At 41.5% G+C, this 27,929-nt stretch overlaps 1 protein-coding gene across 1 annotated transcript; it reads right to left on the bottom strand.

The window, feature by feature from the left end:
- Positions 1-27,526, bottom strand: C6 (complement C6). Its single transcript, XM_052777749.1, has 18 exons — positions 27,188-27,526; positions 25,767-25,924; positions 24,827-24,983; positions 22,335-22,479; positions 21,549-21,690; positions 20,564-20,702; positions 18,363-18,563; positions 12,151-12,391; positions 11,316-11,438; positions 10,177-10,343; positions 9,008-9,233; positions 7,630-7,801; positions 6,411-6,522; positions 5,854-5,986; positions 4,667-4,858; positions 4,039-4,129; positions 2,653-2,894; positions 1-191 (listed from the first exon to the last, which is right to left on the bottom strand). Exons 2-18 carry the CDS (start codon positions 25,895-25,897, stop codon positions 10-12), a joined length of 2,796 nt encoding a protein of 931 aa, XP_052633709.1. The 5' UTR covers positions 25,898-25,924; positions 27,188-27,526; the 3' UTR covers positions 1-9.
- Positions 27,527-27,929: the final 403 nt, after the last annotated feature.

Here is a 27,929-nt window from a genome sequence, read left to right as displayed (position 1 = left end):
TTTGATGGGTTACGCCAGGCAACGTCCCTGCTCCAGCACCTCCAGTTTGATGCCAGCACACTTCATGGCTGCCAGTGTGCAATGACTGACTGTCTTCCTCCTCCCTGTCGACTCCATTTGGATGCAGTGAAGGCGGCTCTCTTCTTTGGGGCACTGGTAAGGCATGAGGCAGAAGCACTGGGTCTGTGGCTCTGGGAATGAATGAGTTGGAATTTTAGCTGCAAATGTCATGACTAAAATCACATTTTATAGTTTGACAACATTTCAAAGTCCAACAGGGAAAAACACTATTGGAGATTCATGATACATTAGTTACAAAAAGCCTATAATGCATACATGAGATGGTACAGTATTAGGTACAAAGACCTTTAAATATCAGGTTTTGCAGCAGTGCCCATACAGAAGCAGAAATGAAGTATCTAACTATTTTTATCCATTGGCTTTCCCTGACTGTCCTGGTTTCAGCTGGGATAGAGTTAACTGTCTTCCTAGTAGCTGGTACAGTGCTATGTTTTGAGTTCAGAGCGAAGAATGTTGATAACACTGATGTTTTCAGTTGTTGCTCAGTAGTGTTTAGACTAATGTCAAGGATTTTTCAGCTTCTCATGCCCAGCCAGTGAGAAAGCTGGAGGGGCACAAGAAGTTGGCACAGGACACAGCCAGGGCACCTGACCCAAACTGGCCAACGGTGTATTCCATACCATGTGACGTCCCATCCAGTACAGAAACGGGGAAGTGGGGGGCAGGGATTCGCCGCTCAGGGACTGGCTGGGTGTCGGTCGGCGGGTGGTGAGCAATTGCACTGTGTATCATTTGTACATTCCAATCCTTTCATTATCGCTGTTGTCATTTTATTAGTGTTATCATTATCATTATTAGTTTCTTCTTTTCTGTTCTATTAAACCGTTCTTATCTCAACCCACGGGTTTTGCTTCTTTTCCCGATTTTCTCCCCCATCCCACTGGGTGGGGGGGAGTGAGTGAGCGGCTGCGTGGTGTTTAGTTGCTGGCTGGGGTTAAACCACGACACTGACCTTTCTTCTAAACAAAAAGATATTAAGTTGACTTTCTGTTCCCAATTATCCTTGCACCCAATGTTGCTGTGAAATGGAGTCTTAAGGTCCATATTGTGTCAGCTCCTATTTCATTAAAGCTCCCTTTAGGAATGCTAAGCTACCTGCTGCTGGGCTGTGGTAAAGCTCAGTCCTGCCTGTTATTTCATTACCCATTTCTGATCTAATCAGATTCTAAATCTTTATATTCTTTTCCAGAAATTCCCTGGGCAGGAAACTAAGTTCCTGCCTTCCCTTTTTTTAAAACATATGAAAAATGTGTGTTTTCACATGGTACTGCAGCATCTTCTGCCTCTGTGTTGATACCAACTACTCGTTCTCAGGAAAACCAAAACTTCCATTTCCTAAATGTTTGTGCATACTCATGAGAAAGCTGACTTTTGTAGAGATGGCAAGGAGGAAAGTCCAATGAAAACTTATTTTATTTAATGTGTTTTTCTCCTCTCTCTCATTTTTCGTCACTGAACAGGGCTCCTCTGTAGGCTTTTGAGAGAAAAACACTGAGATGCTGGCACAGGATCCAGCTTTAAGCCACTTCCATAGTGGGAGCAGATCTAGGCTTCTTAGGGGCTCTGGAATAAATAAGCCCAATATTTTTTTAAATTATAACCATCTTCCCAGGAGCCCAAGGTTCCTAGAGGCTCCATCACAGCACGTCTGGTCATGCCCTCTGCTTCGGCCCCACAAGGAACAACATCTCATGCAGCAATTTTACAGGCACCTACTTCAAATCCTGTGCTGCAGAAACCTTGCATCTTCAAAACAGGGTTTTAGGATTGCTGCACACTGCTGATGCTTTATTTATCATAAGTAGACAAGGTGTGATAAGGATCACATTTGTCTCTGGAAGCAAGTGAAGGAATGAGTGTGGCTGCCACTCAGCCTTTTCCTGGCAAGCGCTTGACGTGTGGAGCCAGCCAGCACCTCAGACATTTACAGGAAAACGCACTGCTCTTATCACCAAGTTACACAGTAAATAGCCAAATTGCACAACAGTGTTTATAAAATAATCCTCTTAGGGATTTCACCAGCTTAGCTAGTTCATTAAAACTCTTAATAAACACAGTTTTCACATACGGATATTTACAGATTTTACCATTAAAATCCCATTAAGCCTGATGGCCCCAGTCTTTCTTTTTAAGTAGTATCATGATTTAATTTCATAATTTAATTATATGCTATAGAGGGTGTGGCCCAAATTAACTCCTGAAGTACAAACTAGTAGTTATAGTAGCCTTACAGGGAATATGCGATAACATTGCTGACTACATTTTTGTGATTAAAGATTCAAACGTTAATTCTCCTGAAGAAGTTCCCTTAATCTCCAAGTTCCTTTTGTGGCTTACTAATGGGAAGTGGCAACGCTACACCACTTGTGCCTGAGGGAAAAGGCACATATCTAAATGTAACACTTGCTAGCAGGGACATGGGGCTGACCACACTTCCATGCTCCTCTCATCGTAAATTGCTCAGATAGACCACAGTGCCTGTAAGTCCCATCCTTGGAGCAGTGAAGGACTCAGCACGTTTTATTTTTAGATCCAAAGGGCTGGATAAATCCCACCATTCAGAAGTCATACCTGGACATTCCTCCCAGTCATAGCAGGTGTCATAGCCACAGGGCACTTTCTTCAAGCTATTTGTAGAGAGCTTTGCCCTTTCAATAGGCCAGTCTAGGTTGGAATCACCATGGCAAGGGCCAGCATGCAAGAAATGAAATGACTGCTCTCCGAGGCACATTTCAGCTGAATACTGACAGCTGGGCTTGGTCACATTCTGTTCAGAAATGGTGTGTAGCACACAGATGTCTTCTGAGTAGTGGCTGCCCCAAGAAAAAGAGAAAAATTATTTTAGCAGGCTGTGGAACAAGTCCATGCTCCTAAACGCTCCACCAGTATTGGATGAAACACAACAAAGCCATGGACAGGTTAGATATCTGTCTGAAGACCTAAGGCTGTCCCAGCTACTGCAGGACCTGGACCTGATATGGCACAGTGCTGTGAGATGAGGAAGCTTTGGTCCTGTCCAACAGATGGGAGGTGAATGACACGTGCCTGCACAAGAAAACAGGAGGTGCTCTTACCTGACAATGCATGTGAAATTTCCACAGGCCCTGGGGTGGCTTGTCTGACTTACTTAATGCAGCCCTGCAGCTGTGTGCGCAAGTCTGCCTCTGAGGCATAGTTAGTTTGAGAACAATGGCAGGCAAACCCAGCCATGCTGCTTGTAGTTTCCTTCTGCATTGCTCTTGGTTCCCGAGTGGATTTGTTCTCAGCAAGTGCAGGCATTTCCAAGCAGCATCATTTTGTGGAGCTTAGTCATTTCCCAAAGACAGGGAGCAATACAACTCACTTTTTGTTTATGTTCCTGAGTTAAGCTTAGAGCTTTAGTCAACAAAACCTCTCTAGCTTTCAGAGGATTTGGCTTACATACTTTTGACATTTTCTATCACCTTCTGAGCCCTTTGGTGGAACGTATGTTGATCTCAGCCCTACAATTGCCCAACTCATATTCAATCTGTTCTCATCTTTCCTATCTCCAGACCCACACCACACCTCCACCCTGGCCAGTCATTTACTAAAAAAATCCTCTAGGATAACCCTCTATTCACTTGAAGGCTCAATGGTCTGTGCAGGTCATGTTGCGCAAAGAGACAGTAAATCCAATTCTTACGTATTTTGTATATGGTCTGGAGACTGAAACATACAGTGTATTTTGCAGCATGTTCATCTGAAAAAGGTGAATCTCAAACACAAGGAGCATAACCTATTATAGCAAGGTGATGACAGTGATAAATGGGTCTGTAATCTGGACACAGAGGCATAGCTGGCTAATATCTGAACAGACAGTAGCCCTGAATTGCTGTTGTCTTTTGTTACACATCCTGGTTTTTGCCACAATGGACTCTTGGTCTATCAGTGGAGAAACTTTGACTTGACTTTTTCTAATTAAAGTACTTAACTTACCCACAATCTTCTTCTGGAGACATACAAACACACTGAGATCCAACCTGCTTTTGTCCTGGATTGCAAATGCCTCTAATAGTAGTTTGCACATCTGAAACAGAGGAGTGAGAGTTATTGTAACTAGTAACAAAGTGAACAGAAATTTTTTAGACTGCTGCTGTAAAACCTGAAATGGATTTATTTCCATTTACCCTATATTTCTCTCTTCAAAACCTGCTGTGGTTGGGATTCCACAAGTACACAGCAGTCTTTGCAAAAATCACTGGAAAATCCTGTATAAGAAGAGAAGCTGAAGTTTCAATAGAATGCATTCTCCTACTTTGCTTTCATAAAGCCTTGTTAATACAGCTGGGGTTTGGTTTGTTTTGTTTTTAAGAAAATTTTCAGGATCTCAATTTCATAATTAAAGTGTACACTACATTGCACACAAAAATTCTGAACTTAATGGAGAAGTTTGGAGCTGAAATTATATGGTACTGCGGTAGGCACAAAGTAAAACCAAAATTAATGAACAGTTGCTATGTGTCTTAAAACCAGTCATCTGCCTCCTAGTTCTAGCTAGCTAAAATAAACTCTGCTGTTAATAACAGCAGTATAGAAACTGTAAAGTATCTGCAGGCATACTAACCTTTTTCACATGTAATAGATGTCAAAATAGGAGGTATCCAGGACAGGTCTTTCCCACAGGTATACTGTGTTTGGCCAGTGACAATAAACCCAGCTTGGCAGCTCAGCTTCATGGTTTCACCAATGTTGTACTGTTGCTTAAATGGGGAAATTGTGACACTGTCAGATGTTGGTGGCCTGAGGCATACCGAGGCTGTAATAAACAAGAAAAAAGTATAATTCTTGTTGGTTTTATGGTGTATGGATATTTACAGCAAGTCATAATGCTTCATCTGAAGAGCCATAAAGATACTCAGTAACACTGAAGATTTGACTGACATTCAAAACTAATAAATATTTAACATAATTAAGTCTAGAAATTTTCAGTGCACTGTCATAGTCTTTAAAAATATTTTTCAATCAATAACTAAATAATTATGTGTTTCTAAGGTATGCTAGTATAAGTAATTTAATTTTACAGTTTAAAAATAAGAATGTCATTAACCGCATTTTTTTTTTTTTGTAAATGAAGCTATTAACAAAACAAGTAATATGAATGCCAATAGAAATCTCATAAGTATATTCAGGGAGTATATTTTTTTGATAAAATGAACACTAAGTCAATGAAATCACACCGAGTTGTAGAAAACTACCGGAATCTCTCCTGTTAGCAAACCCAGGTCAGTTCTGATCCTTAATTCTTAACTGGACTATAAGTACTTCAAGGCATTGATTTATTGTGGGGATTTTCAAGGCAGCCTGGGGGTGGGGGTGGTGGTTAGAGACAGACCATCCATTTAATATAAAAAGCATTAGACGAGTTGCTCTAAGAACACTTTCTTCAGCATAACTGTCATCAACTTAAAGATATCTATGTAAGTCTGGAAACAAAAGATGAGTCCTTCTGTTAAAGGTATTTAAAACTAGACAAAAGAAGGACCTCACAGCATCCATCTGAGCATTTTCTAAATCATTCAATATTACAATAACCTTACAAAGTACATAATAGTAACACTTCTGAATTGAAAGAGGAATGATGTAGTGACTCAGTAGGTTTTTGCCACTTCTACATGAAATACCTTCTTAAAATGCTATCTTTTCAGATATCATTACAGATTCTTTTGTTAAAACCTGTATTAAAATCTATTTTGTTTCTTTTTCTTCCACTTCTGTTTTGTTGCTGGGCTAAATTAGTTTTCTCTTTCTTACGTTCACATTCAACAGGTTGCTGCGTCCAGGTTTGATCTGGCAGACACCGAAGGAATTGATAGCCACTGAGGACATGACCACTCACACAGGCAATTTCAGCTTCTTCCCCCACAGCATACAGGTTCTTTTCATTCTACAAAAAAAGAAGCAAAAAAGCCCTTCAAAAATCTATGGTAACGAGACTGGACATTGTCAAAAGAAACAATGATAAAAGCCTGATGGTTTGATGTAATGAATGTGTGCTTTTCCAGCTCTGAAATATGAGTCATCCACTCACCTATATAATTATATGTTTGCCCAGCTGCACTAAAGGATGTCATGGTTACAAAACAAGAATTCAAGGACCACTGTTTGAAATGGATTTTACCTTGCTTTTGCTTCAGTTGCTGGTGGGCTTTGGTGGACTGGAGTCCCACAGCATGCCACACACGCAGCAACATGCTCACAAGCACAGTAGCTAGCTTGGTTATCAGGCACATGTAACAAAGCAGCTCTAAAATTTCCCAGCTCTGCAACTACTACACTTTCCTTCTGTATCACTCATTTTTCACGCTCACCCTGATAAAGCTGTTTTCTGGTGTGTCTGGCCTGGAGCATCCAGACTCAGGTTCACCAATCAAAACATCCTCTTCTCTCCTGGCTTCATCATCATTTATACAAGGAGCACCTCTGAAAAATAAGAATTTGCTGGTAAGGATGTATCTTAAGCATTGGCGTCACCAAGTAACAATGGCAGAATGTCAGGAACTTTGGACAGGAATGCTGAGTGTCTGTGTGTCCCTCTGCCCAGTGGAAAAAAACTTTATTCTGTTAAATAAAAGAATAAAAGATGGTGGACATCAGAAGTTGCAGGTATTGATAGGAGGGAGATTGTGAGACCACTAAAAAAGTGGTAGATACAGGGCTACAATTTCTATTGACATAACTCATGAAATATTTTTACAGAGTAAGAAAAAGAGGCAAAGAACTGCATATGGAGGAAGTCTCTAAGGAGTCCATGTCATTTGAGAGGGTTTAAGATAGCACAGTCAAAAGCTTCCTGTTGCCATCAGGCAATAGTTAAAGGACGCTGGTGTCGGTGAGCATGGAGATGTACTGCCTGTGGTGTCTAACTGAGATGAGTAACAAAGAACTGTGCAGCCCATTGCTTTTAATCCTCTCCTATCCACTCCAGAACCTCCTCTGTAGTCATTACAGCAGGAATGATGAAAATCCTGCTTCAGCTTTCGGTTCCAGTAGAAAAACTGAATCTGTACAAAGCCTTGCTCTTGAAGATGCAAGAAACTGAGCCAGTTTGGGGTTGGAGTTAGGATTTTAAGTTGAAACCATGCAAAACTGTTACACCAGCCATGCTCAAAGCAGGAATATGAAAAGCTTGGTAGTTTCAGTGGAATTCTCTCTGACACTGAGTTCAGACCTAAACATCTAAGAGAAGAGGATGTGATATTAAAAAACCTGAAACTGCAAACTCCCATGAACAAAAGCAGATGAGTTCTCCATGGCTTTGGACAAGAAGCCATGCAAAGCAGCTAAGAGACCTACAGGCATACTTTAGTATGTAATTCCTCAGCCATTTTCTGGGAATAATCAATGAATAAATCAAAACTTGAAGCAAGCTGCAAAGATTTTCAGACATTTCCTTCTCTCAACCCCATCACAGAAGTTCTGACAGGAGAGTTGTCTGCTATTTCTCCTTCGTAGTCACAAAGCCATTTTGGAGGACTTGTTAACTTTGCCCCATGACTATGGAGATCTTTTGATCTACCATCTTCTTACCTGTCTGTGAACACAGAGACATAACAGTCCTCCACTTCTTCCCGTTCACCTTCACAGGGCTTCCCACCATTCATCGGGGAGGGGTTATTACACTCCCGGGTCCTTCTCGTTTTGAAGGAAGCGTCGCATGAACTCCATTCGGACCAGCAACCCCAGCGGCCATCTACAGCAACTGCAAGAGGTAAAAGAAATCCCGTCTTTTGGTAGATCAGTACCATACATAGTATTTCTCTTAAGGCCACTTATGAGAGGGATTGTGGTAAATTCACAATAGCCATTTTCAGAGGATTTAAAATTGTTACTGTTAAGGGAGTAGATTGTATCTAGAATGTGAAGTTTTCAAAAGAGATGGTCAGCCAAATTCCAGCTGCTTCATGAAAACCAAGTATATCTTCCTTTCCAGTTTTAACTGCAGGTAACGTTCAAACCCAGAAGCAGCTTATTTTCTACTTCTATTGCACACACAGATGTTTGAGTTTTCAGGGTGCTGACAACCTTTTTAGATAGCTCAGAGTTTACTGAGTTATTAAATAAATCGGAGCTCTAACACCATGTCTAAACCCCAAATCTACATTCCATGCAAGCTAAATTAAAACACTACTGTCTCTTCTTAACCCTGGGGTATTTTGTCTGTGCCACAATGAAGCATATACAAAAATTTTTATTTATACACCCTTTCTTTTCTGTATGCAATAAACTTTCTACATTCATCTCTACCTGCATATCCTCGATTCTTTATTTCTTTCAAAATATTTCTTTATCAGGGGCAGATAATGAGACCTGTAACTGCGTAAGCGACTTTCCCTTCTGTCCCCTTTTAATCCAGGAATATAAACATATGTAATAATAAATATAATACTGTAAGTCTCTTCTGTTTCCCATAGGTATGGCACTAGTGCCAATTTCATTCAAAAATCTGTTTGCATGAAATTCTTCTTTAAATTCTTCAGAACAATTATTATGTTCCCTCTGCTTAAGACAACTGAGTTTTCCTTCCATATTGTAATCACCAATTTTTATCTCCATTAGCCATTTAGTATTAAGCATAATAGGCTATAAGAAAAACTAAGGAATGGGTTTCTTAGTTTTTGTACCAATTATCTTTGATCTCAACTTCATCCTTGTTGCTGAACAGCTCATTTCCTAGTATCTTAATTATGCAGCTAAGGAATCTCTTAGCATGTCTTACAATTTCTTTTGAGCTGTGCCTATTCAGTTTGACTTTTTATTTTCAATCCTTTATTCTCATACTTTCTGTCCATCACCATGTGGTAAGAAGTGCTAAGGATTTAGTAAGGGAAGATTATGTCAGATTCATCTTTGACAAATAGATACCAGAAGGACTGTATTTACATTGTGACAGTATCACCCCGAATACCTGACTTGTAACCTGGAGCTCGTGTCTCGCAGTTTTTGCCGTAGGTGCCAGCCTGGCACAGGCAGAGGCACTCCATCCCGGAAAGAACAGGTCTGCCATTGTTGGGGCATGGGGCACACTGGCAAGGGTCAAACCTGCCTGCATATTGTCTCAGGGCTCTCCCCAGGTTGCGGCGCTTGGTCACAGCACATGGCACATTCTTCACCAAATCCACGATGGGTGACACCTGGTAGACAGCCATTCAGTAAGCAGTTATCTAGACACAGCAGGGTCCTGCTGGGGGTAGCTGCAGGGTTTTAAAGGCATTAGAGCCTACATGTGAAGCTCTATCACACAGGATTCAGATGTGTTGAAAGTTATGGAAGCTTTGAAGGAGCATGACAGTGCTATACATCTATATTATCCTGTTTATATTGCTTTTATTTCCCCAATTTAGGGCTTTGTAAGCCCCCAAGTTAGGGCTTTGTGAGCCAATGGAAAACCATCCAAGTGGGATACCACGTCTAAAAATTCAGGACATCATAGATGACATGGGGTTTGCTTACAGCCAGTCCCTGTCACATGAGATGCCTACACTGCCTTCAGGAGCTCAGCAGCTGCAGTGGGAGAAAGATCACTGCATGCTGCATTGAGGCAGGTTTTGCTGTCTGCCTCGAGTGCTTTGCTACTGCTGCTGAGTGGCTGCTGTGCCAGCCAGGGAGCGAGGCAGCTCAGTGCTCTCACAACAGTGCCGGCACACTGCATTAAATGAGCGGGACAGAGATACCAGGGGACTGCTGTTTTGTTTCAGTTTAGCTATGTGCCATACCTTTCAACATAGGCCTCAACATAGGGAAAGAGCACAAGGGAAAAAATATTCCCAGCACCATACGCTGCTTTCCTGCACAGTAACTAAGCCCTACCCATGCCTGAGCTCCTGCTGATGCTGGAGTAATTTACTCATATTCCTCCCTCTTACTCTCACTGTCCATGGGCAATGCAAACCTGCTGTGGCTTATAAACCGACATGCACAAGAAGTAGTTCTAATAAATGTTTTGTATGTTTATGTTACACCCATATGTATGTGCATTCATATCACACACAGCACCATCCCAATTTAAAAGGCAAAACACCTGGCAGATCTCTCTGAAGAGCTTTACTATCCCAATTTTTCTTGTTCTTCTCTTACCTTAAAGTCAATCACCACGGGATTGTCCTTTGTTGATTCCAGCCAGTTTGTGAAGACTGTGTGTCCTGGAAAAGCCCCCTTTTTCTCCCAGGCCAGAGCTGCCGCATACTCTGACCTGCCACCTTTTACCAGGGACACTGACCGTTCGGCTGACTCCAAAATGGAACCTGAAAGGGGATTTCATCACAGTATTGTCAGACAAAGGCCTCCAAAGTCAGTGGATTTAACAACAGAGCTCTAAGAAAAAGTGTAAGAGGACATAAAAGAATATACTAAGATTAATATTTTGAAGCTACCATTGGAAGAATGAAGTCTAAGCTCAGAAAAACAATCCCCACTATGACAGCAGCCTGTCATAGTCTTCCAGATGAAAGTGTCTGAGACCTCAGCCATGGTGATATTCAGAACTACAAAAGACACTCGTGGAAAATGCAGGGGATACAGCAGGTTCCTCTAGAAGAACACACTGCAAGGCAGGATCTTTAGTCCCAGTTGTAAACACCTGAGTAACGGAAATTGATCATAAAATGAGGACAAAAGCATGGTGGAGGTGATGAAATCCCTGTTTTTAGTGATGCAGAACATAACTCTTGCCATTCTTGCAGAAAATGCACCAACTTTCTGCAGTTCCTGAGACACACATCTCTCGCATTGCCAGGGAACTTCTGCATCTAGGTGTCTGCTTGGCATGAGGAAGATGGGAGGCGAAGATCAGGGAGTGTGTTATTTCTGCCTGACTCTCTCAATGAGCCCTGAGCAACCATTAAAGAAGATCAGGGACTCAGTCGTGATTGCAGGCTTCTAGTCGTGCCCATTTCCCAGTTCAGCGTGCCTGGCCCTGGACCCAGGGCCATGGGGAATGTTTGTCAGATCCGTGACTCACTGGAAGAGCCAGTGCCATCAGATCCCCAATGATGGTGCTCCAGAGGAGAAGAGTGCTCCTACATCATAATTCCTTTTGCAAGTAAGAGGATGTTTCCAGTGCTTGCTTCAGAGATAGTGAAACACTGGCTCCTCTGACAGAGGAGGAAGAGCATCTGTAGTCCAACAAAGCTGGGAGGTCACCTGGGGCACCTAGCTGAGGGGAATGCTATCTCTCAGGGTAAGTAACAGGACATGGGCCCTGTTCTCATCGTCACCTTCGTGTTTCACAGTCATCCTGTTTGTGGTGCATCTGGTACTGACTTTCTTTTTCTTCCAGAAGAGCACACGCCTTACTGTTTCTCTTCGGACACACTCCACTGATTCATCCACTGCCAGGCCTAGAAATACCACAGAGCAGCAGCTTCATCACCATAACCAAGTTACATGACAGCACCATGCCCCCAGGCTCCCACACCAAGGTGAGCCATTGCAGGTCTCCCTGCTCCTCACCTACCACTGGAGACTTCACTAATGCAGGCACCTGCTTCGCTGGGTACAAGCAGCATTGGATTGAGTCATGCTTACCATCCCCTTTAGGTACCCTCCAATACCCATGCAAGTTACAGCAGTGGCATTAAAGATCACAGCTTTTGATCTTAGATTTCCACTTTTGTGGTATTGTCTTTTCATTTTGACAGTCTGGCAGCCATGGGAATATTTTTAGAGTAATTTCTAATCAGTACCAACAACTTTAATGACTGTATCCCAAAAAGTACCACTTATACCTGTCAGACCTCAGTCCCACACTGAAGTATGCTGGAACACCTTTTCTTGGTGGCACCTGATCTTGATCTGAAGGTCTTAAGAGGTTTCCCTAAACACAATGATGTTTACCAAGCAAGGAACCTCTTGAACTTTTCAAGTTAAGACACTGTAGAGCAAAAATTTCTTCTTGCTCTATATTTAGGCAGTGTGAGTAATTTCTGGGTCTATGCAAGTCTAAAGGACTTTTTGCTGTTGGAGAACTTACTATGTGGTGTAAGACCTAAAAACAGTAATAAGAAAAGCTAGTAAACAAATCGTGATATTTTCTTGTTAAAGATTACATACCCGAGTTCTTCAATTCCTCGGAGCTGTACTGGTAAAGAATGTCATAGGAACCACCCATCTTCCCAGAGGTGTAGTAATGAGTGCCAAAGTCGTCAAATATTCTGCTGTATAAAGCGTAGTTGTACTCCAGGGGCAGGTGGTTAAGTGCTTTTAGAAAGACATCTGAGAGCTGCAGATCTGACTGTTTCATTGTGAAGTTTGCAACAGAAATTACTTTATGGACTCTAATAAAGTTGGAATTCTAGAAATAAGAAAAGGGGACTCTTAGCACCTTCATAGGTAGTTAACTGCAGAAAGTAGAGAAGCCAAGAGTATGTCCTGAGATACATTGCAAGAGCTAATTAATCCTGTGTATCATGCTGCTTCAACCATAAACAAACTAGCCCTGGAGTTTCCAGGAGCCCTGTGAGGTTCTTGAGGACAATGCTCATTACTGCTTTACATTGTGGGACTATATAGCATTCCAATAAAAATGAGGACTCTCTAAGCACCTACCAAACAGAAAGCAAAAGGATTCCTGCCATAACAAATACACCAGCAACTGATAAGAGAACCAAAAGTTTCAGAGGAAAGGCTTCAGCTTATAAGTATCCATGGGTTGTTTGCAACTGATCTAGTGAGTGTATGTTTTGAATACTAACTCATTGTTATGAAGTTTCACCATTTAACAGTTTGCTAAAACTAAACCACAGGGATAAAGATCTCATTGAGATCATGTGTCAGGCCGTTAATGTAAGGGGCAAAAAAAGGGAGGAAGTTCAAAAACCAGAAACATCACTTACATTTAGGAAATAGTGATGTTTTTGAAACAGCTAATTCATATATTTCTGCAATGCTAGAGGCTGTTTATGTGGGAGTTTAACTAAATAGAAAGGAAAGGAATAGAAAATACTGAAAGAAGGGACTTATAGAGTGACAAGGGGAACTGATGGCACAAGGCCTAAGCAAACAGATAAAGAGCAGAAGGAGCAGCAGGAAAAGAGGAAATGACCAACCAGCAGATAGGAAAGATTCATTATAAAACAATTTGTTACTGATTTATACATGGGTTCTTCTGCTGAATTTTGCTGCTGATAGGTTGGCTCTACTCCACTTCTGTCTCTAAGGTCACTTGGCTTAGAAGACACAGGGATGCATCTCAACAGGGGTTCTCCCAGCCAGGACTAAGCAATGTAACATACAAGCTGGACCTCAGCTCTCAGTTCTGCACAGCACTGCTCATTTCAGTGCTCTTGTTTGCACATTGGAAAATAAGCTAAGGATACTCAACTTTCTGCTGCAGTGAGAATAAGAATGGAAGAAACAGGGTATGTAACAATTCCCAGATTATATTCAGCTCCTAAAATACCCTGTGGTAACATAATTTTCAGGGTTTTGGTGTCATTTAGGTTCTGACCCTCAACTTTCAGCTGTGCCAGCTAACATTTCAGTTATGACATGCATGGCCACTTCAGCAAATATTGATTCTAAAACCTTTGCTGGTTTTAACATGCACTTGCATGCTAAATATGAATTTCTGCTTGACATGCATCTTGTATTTGCATTTTCTGCTAGTAAAAGTATCTTAAGTGCTTCTATTACCAGCAATTAAGTGCTTTTATTACTAGCAATTTAACTTACAGTTGTCAAACCCAGTGATTTCCATGTTAAATCCCTGAGGCATGCACAATATTGGAAACCTTCACTTGTAGAACAATCCCAGGAAATTGGATTCCAGTCTCCAGTTATTTCTGGGCACATGTTTAATCATAGTGGTAAATGCTGGTGCCTGTAGCAAGCTTCACCCATGAGTACCAGGTGTTAATACAAAATTTTAGTAGATCAGGGATGATTATTCCCAAAGAAAGCCTGGTCTAAATCAAGTATGAGTACTCAAGTTCAGTTTTGTTATACAAGCTACTTCATTGACAAAAAGCAACCAAACACAAGCTGAGCTGGACTGATGTTAAAACCAGTAGTTTTAATTGGCAATTTTCTAACAAAGCAGTATTTCACAAAAACATGCTAATTAAGTAATCTTTCATCCCAAATATCATAAGCAGAGTTGCCACAGAATCATGTCTGTCACTGCCTGACATCCCCAGGGATGCAGATGGCCTCCTATCTTTGACCTCTCAATTTTTGAATTGTAGTTCAAGCAGTCCAACTAAATTAACTCCTGCCAGAAATAATAGGAACATGGGCTAAGGGAATGGGCACAAATTCTGATACAAAGCTTTCAGCAGTCCTTTGACAGCACAGCATGGGAATTCAGTGACAAAAAAGTGAAGAAAATAGTATACAAAAATAACAACATGGAGCATGATGGGCAATATTAGTAGTTTATAATGAAATGTGTTACATAATATTCCAGTCTCACTTTAAGAATCTTTCCTTACATTTATACAGAGAAGAGTGAGAGATGGTCATCTGGGCTCCCTCTACAGCCCTACTAGGGCACTGTTCAGTTAACAGACGTGCAGAAACCCATCCATTTATCTTCATCAATACAAAAGGAGGCTAATTAGCTGATATGCAGATCCCTGTGGAACTGCTGTTGCCTATGGATATGTAAGCTGAACCCCACCATAGACAGTTACCACGATGCAAGCAGAAGACATGAAGGAGGTCATGAGGATGATTTTTGAGGATGCTTTTCATAGAGCACAAGAGCTCTCAATTCCTAGGTATAAGAAATCAGGAAAGGAAGGCAAGTGACCAGCATGGCTGAGTCAAGACCTGCTGGTCAAACTAAAGGGCAAGAAGGAAATGCACAGGCAGTGGAAGCAGGGACAAGTGCCCTGGGAAGAGTATAGGGACGCTACCTGGTTGTGTAGGGATAGGGTCAGGAAGGCCAAGGCGTAGCTGGAGCTGAACTGGGCAAGGAATGCAAAGAATAATAAGGGCTTCTGTAGGCATATGAGCCAGAAAAGAAAGGTCCAAGAAAGCGTACCCCCCTGATGAACACAACTGGCAAACTGGTAACAACGGACGAGGAGAAGGCTGAGGTACTCAACAACCTTTTTGCCTCAGTCTTCACTGGCAATCTCTCTTCCCACACCTCTCGAGTGGATGGGCCTCAAGGCAGGGACTGGGGGAGCAAAGTCCCTCCCACCGTAAGAGAAGATCAGATCTGAGACCACCTGAGGAACCTGAACCTACTGAAGTCTACAGGACCTGACAAGATGCATCCTAGAGTCATGAGGGAATTGGCTGATGTAGTTGCCAAGCCATTCTCCATCATATTTGAAAAGTCACAGCAGTCGAATGAAGACCCTGGAGACTGGAAAAAGGGAAACATTGCACCCATTTTTACAAGGGGTAGAAAGGAGGACCCTGAGAAGTATTGACCTGTCAGCCTCCCCTCTGAGCCTGGGAAGATCATGGAACAGGTCTTCCTAGAAGCTATGCTAAGGCACGTGGAGGACAGGGAGGTGATTCGAGACAGCCAGCATGGCTTCACCAAGGGCAAGTCCTGCCTGACCAACCTAGTGGTCTTCTCTGATGGAGTTGCTACGTTAGCAGACAGCGGAAGAGCTAGAGGTGTCATCTATCTGGGCTTCTGTAAGGCCTCTGACACAGTCCCCCACAACATCCTTCTCCCTAAATTGGACAGATATGGATTTGATGGATGGACTTTTTGGCAGATAAGGAATTGGCTGGATGGTTGCATCCAGAGAGTAGTTGTCAGCGGCTCAATATCCAGATGGAGGTCAGTGACAAGTAGTATCCCTCAGGGGTCTGTATTGGGACCAGTACTCTTTAATATCTTCATCAATGACAAGAGACAGTGGGATCAAGTGCACCCTCAGCAAATTTGCAGGTAACACCAAGCTGAGTGGTGCAGTTGACACACCTGAGGGACGGGATGCCATCCAGAGGGACCTGGACAAGCTTGAGAAATGGGCCCGTGCGAACCTCATGAGGTTCAACAAGGCCAAGTGCAAGGTCCTGCACCTGGGTCGGGGCAACCCCTGGTGTCAATACAGTCTGGGGGATGAAGGGATTGAGAGCAGCCCTGTGGAGAAGGACTTGGGGGTACTTGTGCATGAAAAACTGGACATGAGCTGGCAATGTGCTCTCGCAGTCCAGAAAGCCAACAGTATCCTGGGCTGTGTCAAAAGAAGGGTGGCCAGCTGGTCAAGGGAGGGTATTCTCCCACTCTGCTCCGCTCTCATGAGACCCCACCTGGAGTACTGCATTCAGCTCTGGAGTCCTCAGCACAGGAAAGGTATGGACCTGTTGGAATAGGTCCAGAGGAAGGCCACAAAAATGATCAGAGGGATGGAACACTTTTCCTGTGAGGACAGGCTGAGAGAGTTGCGTTTGTTTAGCCTGGAGAAGAGAAGGCTCTGGGGAGACCTTATTGCAGCCTTTCAGTGCTTAAAGGGGGCTTATAGGAAAGATGGGGACAGACTTTTTAGTAGGTAGGACAAGGGGTAATGGTTTTAAACTAAAAGAGGGTAGATTTAGATTAGATATAAGGAAGAAATCTTTTACAATGACGTAGGTGAAACACTGGAACAGGCTGCTGAGGGAGGTTGTAGGTGCCCCATCCCTGAAAACATTTAAGGTTAGGCTGGACAGGGCTCTGAGCAACCTGATTTAGTTGAATATGTCTCTGCTTATCGCAAGGGGGTTGGAGTAGATGACCTTTAGAGGTCCCTTGCAACCCCAAATCTTCTATGGTTCTATGATTCTGTGATTCTATGATTAAAGGATCAGAAACCAAGAAGACATACTAGAGGACCAGTCAGCTTAGCTAAAGAAGTTTCTGGTAAACAAAAATAAACTTGAAAAATGTCAAGCTTTCATATTTCTTTCATGCCAATATGAAAAAATGCATGACATTTCAAGTGGCTAGGGCCCTCCAGAGTCCCTGGGATGCTCATGTGAAAGCCTTCTGCACACAGTTTAATATATCAGCCTGAATCTGACCTTCCAAAGCCCAGGTAAGTTCCCCGTCCTTTTAAGTGATCTGTATAAACTTCTATTTTCACTATTTAAGAAAGTATTTAAAATTCATTTGTAAGTTTCTCAAACATACGCAAGTATACATCTATCTACAAACACACATAAATAAAATTTATGAAGATAAAGATAAAAATAGAGGCTTCCTGTATGATACAGTAGAATACATGAGGAAGACCCAAATTAAAACTCCTGCTATGGGTCCACTAAGAAAGGATTTTAACCTGTGTCATCTTTAGCCAACACCAGACTAAGTTATTGGCTATTTCACATGCATTTCTGGGATTTCATGACAACAATGCTGAAAACCAATGTACCTTGAAAAAACTTTCCTGATAAAAGTTTCATTTAAATTAACATCTCCATAAGTAGCTTTGGTCTGGGTTTAAGCCAACAAGAAGCCACCATTCCACCAAAAGAAACTTACCAGTTGTACAAAAGAGAAGGTATACAGGTATCTAGATGGGAACGAAAGTCAATAGTTTCCGGTAGCTAGAACTTCAATATAGTTGAATTCAAACTAGAAGTAATGGACTAATTAAGCAGTCAAGTTACTTAACCATGAGGACAAGTTAGCAAGGCCCGTGGAAAACTTCCATCATAGGAAATCTTAATCTTTAATCTTTACTGCCATTAAACTATAAAAGTACATAATCTTATATCCCACAGTATTCATCTCCATTAAAGGTGCGGAATTTTAAGGGAAAAAGTTTTGCTATTCTCAGAAACTTTTCTGTGGATGTTTTATTTCTGAGATTATCTTTATGACCAAGTGCATCCTGGCAGCCATAAGACTCCAACATGCAAGTTAGCTACCAAATAAAAAGCTGATGTAGATTAATTCCCAGTACATGCATATGTATAACATTCCTGAGTACACTTCATTTCTTTTTAGAGTTGTCTGCTACTGTTACTACATGGCATGCTGCCTTCTTAATCTGTAACTAGGACAGGGAAAGGAGTGGTTTACCTGATCTAAAAATCTCAAATCTATGTGAAATCTATGCTCTCTGAAGTGGAAAAAGCCTACAATTTCTGTACTAAAAACAGAAAAGCATGTTACATTACAGAAAGTGTGTTACAACCAGGAACATACTGTAGTATCAGAAAAGGAACTTTTAAATGTGTAATTCTAGTGTTTTTTGAAAAAAAAAATGTAATGCCAATGCCTTGATAAAGAAAATAGCCTTTGGTAGCTCTATTCTGAAATGAGCAGACAGAAATCAAATGAAAGGAAGAAATTGGAGGCAACATTGAATTACCTTTTCATATGAGGCTTCAATGGCTTTCTTGAAGGAGGAAGATGATGTGACTTCAACCCGTGTCTTTCTTGAGAATAAAAATGGGATACCAGAAGATCTTCGAGCACCATGAGCGGATGATGTACTGCCATGAGCACTATCACTCAGGGGAGTTAAATCATTGTAGAAATCTGATGTTACATCATCCTCTTCATTCATTACCTGGGGGTTCAGTAAAGGAAAATGCATTTGCCCAAATAATAATCTGAAACATAAACCTATTAAGCAATGAATTCTTGGGTTTTTTTATGAAAGAAACATGCTCGATTATTTGAGACATGGCAGTAAGCTAAAAAACTGTTCTTAACACCAAAGATGAGACTGAGAAAGGTTAACAGCAAGATGAATACAAGATAAGAAGTAGACTTACTAATAAGCATTTATACAAGGAAAAAAAAAAAGCACATAATACTTTCTTCTAAAATTCCCCACCCCCAAGCATCAAAGCTTAGGAATAATTTTCAACAAGTGTTTCAACACAGTTTTCAAAGACTCTCAGACCTTCATGCTATGTCCACACTATGACTAAGTCCCAGTCCCATGGCTTCTATATTATACAAGGCAAAGAGCTTGATGTTTTCTGTCCTTTCTTCTTAATTCCCAGCTAGAGGAATGAATAGGTTTCCAGAGGAGAGTCTTAGAGTATGCTTGCAGTGTTAGCACCCATATTGTATGATGGACTAAGGGTAGGTGGAGAGGAACTGGGCACAAACCTGCCTGATCAAGTTGGTAAACCTCAGCGATGCTGTTGTGCAAAGCACAAGACAAGTTTAGAAGCAGTTCAGAAATTATTCATTTCCCAAAACTCAGGCAAACCCTGTGGATGTTTGAAAGATTCAATTTTTTCCCTCCTCTAGACTTGTTTAATTAATAGGGCTGCTAAGGACCTTGGGAGGTGAGGTGGTCCATTCCCCCAGTCCGCTTCCATTCTCCAAGAAGTCATATGTTTTTGCATGAAAACACACTGGAGTTTCAAGAAGAAAGCCTGATCCAGTGACCCTTCTATACCAAAGGCTGCTCTAAGAGTTAAAAGATATAAATCTCAAAGATAGATCTCAAAGGTGAGATTCACAAACCCTTAACAGTTCTGCAAATGGACATCAGTAACTTAATAAACCACACAGCTTTAAAGAGACCTGGGCAAAACAAGGCTTGTTTTTCCCCATTGGGTATTTCTGCACATAGTAATTTTTCACCATTATTGACAAAACCTACATGTTATGGCCAATCCAATTGCAGTTTCCATGGAACATATTAGGGTGTCCTTTGTTCAGTTGCTGCTGTTAAAGTAATACTAAAAACTCACAGCACTCGTGGCAAAAGTCAGCAGTTCAGATTTCATCCATTAGTTGAGCTTTTTCATGTCCTGCATTCCTTCCTTCCCAATGCAGTATCTATTGGCTTCAGACAGGGCCTGCCGATATGTGCACAGCCAGATGCTGTGCCCTAACCACGGTATTCAAAGAATTTTCTAAATGTCAGTGTCTAAAAGTCTAAAATATCAGGCCTCCCAAAATCAGTGATTCCCAGATTTTTTATAAGATACAAGCCAGGTTCATTTGTCCTTGGCCTGTCCTGCAAGACTCCTCCCCAGACTGTGTACTTCTTGTCCTCCTGCCTCCCCAATTTGGTGTCCACCTCCTCTCCTTGCTGCTCTTCAGACCAGCTGGGCAGGGAACAGGCAGGACTGAAGGGCTGAAACGGCTCAGGGAGGAACTGTGTCCAAGGCTGCAGGTGACTAGGAGGAAGCTGGAGTTAGGACAGCCATTGGTACTGCAAGGATACCGCAGTGATACTGAAATGAGCTTTGGACTTGAACGAGTCTCTGGCCAGATTATGTCAGGGTTAGGAGCAAAGCCCTTGGTGCCAAGTCAGAACAAAGACATGGCCACAGCCATGAGGAAAGCAGGAGAGAAACAGAAATTGATGATGTCGATGCTGATATATGATGCAGTGAGTAGACACAGATCTGAAAGGCGTGAGTAGAACCACCCGACTGCTCAATTTATCCCATTTCCACACAACACCTGAAGCATGTTCATGCCTCACCAGGTTGAGAAATCTTGTCCTGAAATGCCCATTACTGCCTAAGCCTCGAGCGCATAACTTGGATTGTGATTATGGCAATGGTTTTTCAGCTAGGAGTTGCTGCTTCAGAATACCTGAAAGCTGACAGCCTCCAGGTTCGCAGGAACACGATACGATTTCCTTGTCTCATTGCGCTTCACTGTTGTGCATTGTCCTCCATTGAATGAGTTGCCAAGGACTTCCCCTCGGCTCTCTCCTGCCAGAATGTGAAATCTAACAAAAAATCATTTCCAGAGATTAAACAATCCCAGAAAGACATACAGACCTGAAACATTTCGTGGTATATAGCTGCATGGAAGATGTTGTAGGTTTGAGTGAAACGGTATGAGCATCTGGGTTATGTTACTGATTTGAATGAAGTTCCTCTACAAGAACTTCACATTCACACTGAATTCACCTGAAAAATGCTGTAGTAGCAAGCCTGTTTCCTAATTCCCAGCAGTGCCTAACCCTCTGGATAATCCCAATGTCAGCTTGAGATAGTCACTCTTAAGCAGAGAAACACCTGAAAATGGCCTAGGAAAATGAAGCAGCAGTTCTCCATTTCTACCATAAGTGACGCTACCAGAGTGCACTGAGTTCAAAATTCAGTTAAAAAATGCAAGACTACCTGGTACAGGCATCCCATGTTTAGGTTTTACACTGCTTAAATTAGTAGTCTGGAAGAGATGACGGTTACTATTGTGTGAAATGTATCACAGACAAACATCTGTAGAGGACCATCCTCAAAATTTCTGAAGCACTTGGCATAACTGAGCTGGAAGTTGGCAGGACGTGATGCTGTGGTTGCTGTGAAGCAGGAAGGGTCACTCAGACAGCAGTGCTCCCTGACAGCTCTTTATCTAGTGCACCGGCAGTGCAGAGCAGGACTGGCAGATGCAGTGGGCAAGTCCTAGCCTGGTGGTTTGGTTGCATTTTCATAATTTCTTGTTAATTTTAATTTGAGAGATTATGTGGTTTAATGGGATACTATCACATGTTAATTGGGGACTATCTTGTTTATGTAAATTAGTGAGCTAACAATCTCACATTCATGAAAAATAAGCAAAGCCGGCTTACCCACTGCCTATTAACTGCACACCTGGGATGCTCTCATACTTTCTGTTACACACGGTCTTTTTCCTCCCACAATTTCTTTCATCAGAGTTGTCCCCACAGTCATTTTCTCCATTACATTCCAATTTTTTTGCAATACAGCGACCTGCACCAGAGAAACAGCAACAGCAAGAAACTTTATGCAAAGATTCATCATGTCTGAATGCAGAAAAGGGCAGTCTGCCTTTTTCCCTAGTAAAGGTGTGAATTTGCCATACGAATTAACAGCAAGGCAGAATAATACCTAGATTATTCCAATAAGAAATGGTTGTTTCAGTTCTGCCAGTTTTGCCTTGCTTTGAAGGTGCAAAGGCTTAATTCAGGGTTTAGAAAAAGGATATGTGGATAAAGTTATTTTGAGGCTAATCACCTATATTTAAATTGAAGTAAACAAGAAATACCCACAATTTAATAAAAATAGTGTGAGTTTATGTTCAGATATGTTTGTACACGAAAAATTTGTGCAAAGAAATATTATTGGAACAGTGTTACTGTCTAGCTGTCATGGTCATACTGACATCTCAGGCTAGAGTTTGCACTTGAATTACTTTTAGTTACAGAAGAAACTGCAAACACATGCTGCTACTAATACATATGAAATCCTTAAGTAGACTTTTTTTCCTGCTCCTTTTCCCTGGAGTTTGTGCATGGCATATACAAGATCTGGATCATCCAGACCTTTTTTGTCTCAGTGTCTAAACTTTTGACTATCTAATAATGCAGCAGTTACACAATGAGGATTATCATTACCACTTTCGCACTGAAATTTGTTCTTGCAATCAACTTCCACTATGTTGCAGAGCTTAGTTGGGAAGCATGGGCGGGAATCCACCAGCGGCTCCGTACAGGCCTGACCCCCAAACTGGGATGGTCTCAGGAGTGTCCGGACACGAAACTGAAAGGCAGAAGAAATAACACCAGGGTTGTTTGTGTGAGCTGTTTTTGTAGCTAGGTGCCCCCTCAGGCAGAGCCACATGCCTCAGTGCTGCTGAAGCTTTATGAAAACCAGAGCCCTGAAGGAAATAATCAGTTATTTTTGTCCTCACATCCTGCTGCACCATCATCGCAGGTAAGGCAGGCAGGGAACCGAAATCCAAGATCCTCCATAGCCCTGATGTAGCATACATGATTAAACACTTGACAACCTGGGCTACATCACTGGAGTAATCAAAAGTTCAGACCCTGTATCTTCAGTTCTAAAGGTACGGTAGGAAATGGTGTGTGAACAGCCTTATGGAGATTTTTTCCTGTTCTTTATCATCTCTGTTGAAATAGAAATATTCTGACAGTGGCATGTATCCCCATCCCCAAACCAGCTGTCTTGGCTTTTGGGGCCTCTTCTCTGAGGAGCACTGGATGACTGGGGAGGGCAGAAATGGTTTTCCTGAAAGTTTGTTACTAAAGAAGATCTGGGACCAAAATCTGGAGCTCACTGGGTTTTCTTTCCCCAGGTCAGCACCCTCCGTGCAGAATAACAAAGCTGAAGGCTGCTAGACAAATCACTTCATATACGTTTTCCACTCCATTTCAAAGGACTGCTGGTGAGACCTGTCTGCATGTGACTGAACAGTTCCTCCTCTGAGAATTTTTCCCACTGGAAAAGCACAGTTCCCTGCAGACTTCTGTTACTTCCCTCCCTGTAGACAGATCCTGGAGTCAAACAATGCAGGAAGATGTCCAGTAAAAATCAGTAACCGAGTGACTATGAAGGGAGAGTGTGAGGAGCAACAGCACACCATCTGAAAGCTTTTGAGCTGAAGATATCCCTTCCTTGTACTCCATTTGGGATCCACAACACTCACTATATTATTTGTGTGAGCTTCCACCTCTTCATCCTTTCCTCTCACTGGGAGCTTGCTTACACTAGTCTTCACACTTACCTTGGAATTCATGTCCTCCATTCTTACGGTTTATGTTTATAAAGGTCACAAGCAGTGATCTTCATAGCTTGGAGGGAAAAAATGGATCATAGTCCACAAAAGCACCTTTTTGCTTGAAGCAGCATATATGTTGCATCAATATTTAAAGTTAATAAAAATGAACAATGCTTCGATATATGGATGCGTAGGTAAGAAACTCAGCCATTTAGACGATATTGATTACAAAAAAAAATCAGTTCAATTTCAAGCAATGCTCCCTTTCAGCTCTTGCAGCTTGTTTGCTGTCTCCCACTCCCTCACTGTTTCTCCCTGCTCTGCTCTCATACTCTCCATCCCAGCTGTAGGATAGGAACCCTACAGGGTGGTTCACATCTCACACCTAGAAAACTTCTTCAGGTCTTCCTCATCCTGCATGGGCATCAGAAAGTTATATATGTATGTAAAAAAATACTTATGATATGTGACAGGTTTTTCAAGATTGCTTTTCAGGCATGGATTTCTGAAGCTGAGCAGGACATTCAGAGAGCTGTAGGCTCTGTCTGCACAGAAACTCAGAGCTGCTATTATGGTCAGCCTCAAAGCTCAGACCCACCAGCCATGTAACTACCCCAAATAATCTGCAGTCTGCTCCCCTCCACTCCCTACAACCTTACGTTTGGCAGAGCTCAGTTTCTTTAGGTTAAATCCACTCAAACCTGACTTCTCACCTCTTCCCCCTCTGGCACCTCACCTCAAAGTCCACCATCAGTTGACGGACACAAGCCCAAGAGGAAAAAAAGACAATCCTGGGGCTTTGTTCCACTGATATTAAGCACATCCACCTGGTTTTTGTGTGGGCTATAAAGGTTGGTGGAACAGTGCTCCAGATTTCTTAACAGCAATCTCAAACTGATCCTGACTATCAGTGTAACATATAGCCTGATCATTTCTAGCCAGTTATGGTTAGGATTTGCCAGTTAACTCTTTTTAATAGATTATTTGGTCCTATTTTTCTTGTCTTTAGAATGTATAGAATGCTATGGATAAGCTAAATATTCCATGACTTTCTCCTGCTTGAACAGACATGCAAACTCTATAGCTTAATTTATCCTTTATGTGGAAAACTCATCTTTAACTGTGACAATGGAACTTTTGAAGTAAGTTCTTATAAATGGATTTACGCTACTAAATCGCACCTGTTTTGATATGCTTATTTTAACTTGTTCTCTCCATCTTCTACTGTTATAATTCATAACCCATTTCCCTTGTTAACTTAAACTGTAATTTTGCAGATCAATTGCCATAAAGCTGAATGTCTGAAACAAAGACATGTCTTAGGCATAATTTCTTGCATTTAACCCATATAACACATTTTCTACCTACTTGTTTTTTAACGCATGGATCACATTCTGACCAAGGGCCAAAGTCTCCAAGCTGACAGTTGATAGGACATGTTTGCTGGTTACATGCACGAGATTCCTGCTTTGTGCATAGCTGGTCACAGAAGTTTTGGCTATAATATTCATCCATTCTTATTTGCCTGAAAAAATTTAACAAGTTATGCTAGGAAGGAATCATAGACAGATGGTAGAATCGTAGATGTTCTTTAACTGTAGGTGAAGGCTGATAAAGAAAATTATTTGAGCCCAATGAAAAAAACTTGAGAGATAATAGGTAGTTGCAGAATATTGATTAATAGAAAAATCCAAATATGCCTTAAGTTTACAGAGCAATTCTTTTTGATTCATGTCACTTCAAATGTCCCAGAGAATAGCTACAGAAAAAGCCAGGAGGAAAAGAGGGAATTTCTCACAAGTTTAGAGTATACCACTGAATTTCATCTAATTTGGTGCTCCTGAATCTTTATTTGACTTTAACTGCTGTCATAAAACTAACAATACAGCAAGGAACTTTCTGTATGCTTGCCATGCTGGAGCTCATCCCTCCCATAGCATTGCTCTGCACTGAGCAGAGCTCCTGGAGCAGGGCACTGAGCACTGGCCCCGTGTGCTCACAGGGGCCGGTTGCTCAATGCATGCTGCTGGCAAGGCCTTCCTAGGACCTGGCTGTTCTCTCCTCACAACACGTGTTGGCAGACACACGTTTGTTTGGAGGCACCATAATGCTCTATATACATAATTTTGTAATTTTTAAGTATTGCAATTAAAATGTAATCTATTCATCTGGTACACACTTGGATATGACAATTTTTCTCAGTATATTGTGGAAGCTGGAGCTTCAGACACAGGTCCCCCTCCCCAGAAATGGTATTTTCTCAGGGAATAAATAGAAACATAGAAGTAGTGAGATAGTTTGGCCCTACCTGTGCCTGGTCTGTGTGCCATAGTTGCAGGTCTGTGAACAGGCAGACCACGACCCCCATGGGTAATGTTCACAATAGCACCCCTGGCTGCTCCCAATCACCAGGCTCAGTAGGATCAGGTGCATTAACATAGTCTTGTCTGTAGTGGAGGTGTCCACCTACACATGTAAAGGTAACAAAAGCTCAAGAATCTATCACTTATAATTATGCCTGCACCCTTAGAGAGACATCTCTTCTAATTTGCAGAGTCTATAATCTGCTTCACAATACAAAGTTGCTAAGCTTTGTACCTAGAAAGGGGCAATAATGCGTGATACATATTTATCATTAATTTAGTTAATACTTTAAGGACCAGAAGTCACAATGGCTTTTTCAGCCATTTATTTATCAGGAGTACTAATCATGACTGTGCATTATTTCTATTTAAGAAGTTGCTTATAAATCATTTTGAATGTGACAAATAAAGATCTGTTGTTGCTCTTAATTGCTTAGAAGTATTCTCAAAAATATTTTCTAGGAATAAGAATAAAAGCATGAGACACATCTTCCTATAAAATGTGTGAAACAACAAAAAGGACCTTAAGAATAAGCAGCCCTATCTATTACCCCATAACCAGTTCATTTTCACATGCCTATAAGCCCCCTTTGCATAAGCACTTTGCTGCAGTGAATCCTTCCTAGGAACGAAGCTTTGTGTTGTTCTTAGTTTTGACTAGGTTGTCTAAACCACAAACCATCACTATTCAAAGCTCATCTAAATTTTCTACCAACAGCTGAAGACAGAACAGCTAGCCTATTTCTCACTCCAGTGGTCAATCAAACTTTATTTGATGAGGTAGAAGGTTATAGGCAGTCTTTAGGAAATAATAATGCTTAGTAAACTTGAAAAACATTTTCCAGACAAACTATTTATTCATTGAAAAATGCAAAAGACTTTTCCCCCTCATCATGAGATTGAATCAACCCTAAATTTGACAGGCTGTTACAGTAGAACATTATCATTTTGTTTTGCCTCAAAAACCCCCCAAACCAATAGGAAGTTTTAAAAGCAAAGTATTTATTTTAAAACAATTCTCCAAAAGATTTCATTTTGAAAAGTTTGAAATGAAATGTGCAATTATTTTCTATTTTAGGTTTTTTGCCACATATGCTATTATGCTTTTCATACCTTGCTGAGAAAAATGAAATTGCGTGAAGTCCAAACACTGCTTTCTTCTCTAGTAAAGAAAGGCAGTAAGTCTTCACACAGCTGTCGTAGTGAGAACCCAGAGCACTTTTTACACAATAATTCATCAATGAACAAGCCTTTCAGAGAGATTTAAGTATAACCAAACCCAAAATATGGTAAAACTGAAGACAGAGAAATCAGCAGTCTTGCCAATGAACCAAGAGGAGAACAGGAATTACATCTTTTTCCTTACCTGAGTTCCTAGCACCTTGCACCAACAGTGCCAGCTTAGAAAAGAGATGAAGACCTACAGAAAAATTACTGTGTTCATTCCTTCACTGTACTGTACATAGAAAAACACTGTTTATTCTCATCTGTGAGAAAAACTCCAGCTAATCAATACATCAGAAGCATATCAACAGCCATATAAATGTAAGTACATGAAAGACTAATTCAGCATTTTAAAGAAAAAACACGCACACAAAACACTTCCACATGTCTTGTAACCTGTGTGCACTGAAGCCAACAAAAAAGCTTCCTTATTAACTTACTGTAAGACTGTAAGACTTACTGTTAGCTGCAAAGTCAGTCAACTTTGACTTGACATGGTTTGCTGCAGTCTCTTAAATGAAAGGTTGGAGGTTTTGTTTGATTTGGTTATCCGTTAATGAAGGCAGGTCTGGTCTGGTGGCAGAAATGGTCGGAACAAAACGGCCTGTCCACCAGCACCCCCAGAAAGACATGTTATAGAAAGCTGTGGAGGAACAGCTCTTCGTACAAATGTAGCTGCCCAATGTGAGCCAAGAGGAATTAAAAATACCTTTGCATTAGGCCATAATGGCTCGATGCACTGCAGGTCTCCCTGTGCTGCCCGATAGAGCTGCATAACCTCTCTGCTCTCAGTTTGAAGGCAAGAGAGTAAGAACCTGGTAAGATGGCACATGCTCGTAATTCATTGTTGTTTTCACTAGGAAACAGAAGACAGAGTCCAAGCC

The sequence above is a fragment of the Harpia harpyja genome, chromosome Z (assembly GCF_026419915.1).
Source record: "Harpia harpyja isolate bHarHar1 chromosome Z, bHarHar1 primary haplotype, whole genome shotgun sequence".
Lineage (NCBI taxonomy): Eukaryota > Metazoa > Chordata > Aves > Accipitriformes > Accipitridae > Harpia > Harpia harpyja.
Note: the sequence above shows the minus strand (reverse complement) of the source record. Positions and strands in the feature narration are given on the sequence as shown.

Excerpts from the sequence above, each read along its gene's own strand:
- C6 (XM_052777749.1), bottom strand. The coding sequence starts at position 25,897 with ATGTTAATGCACCTGATCCTACTGAGCCTGGTGATTGGGAGCAGCCAG. Across the intron at positions 22,480-24,826 it reads ATCCATGCGTTAAAAAACAA|TTTCGTGTCCGGACACTCCT; the intron begins GTAGGTAGAAAA and ends TCTGCCTTTCAG. Across the intron at positions 6,523-7,629 it reads GTCTCTGTGTTCACAGACAG|AGGTGCTCCTTGTATAAATG; the intron begins GTAAGAAGATGG and ends CTTATTTTTCAG.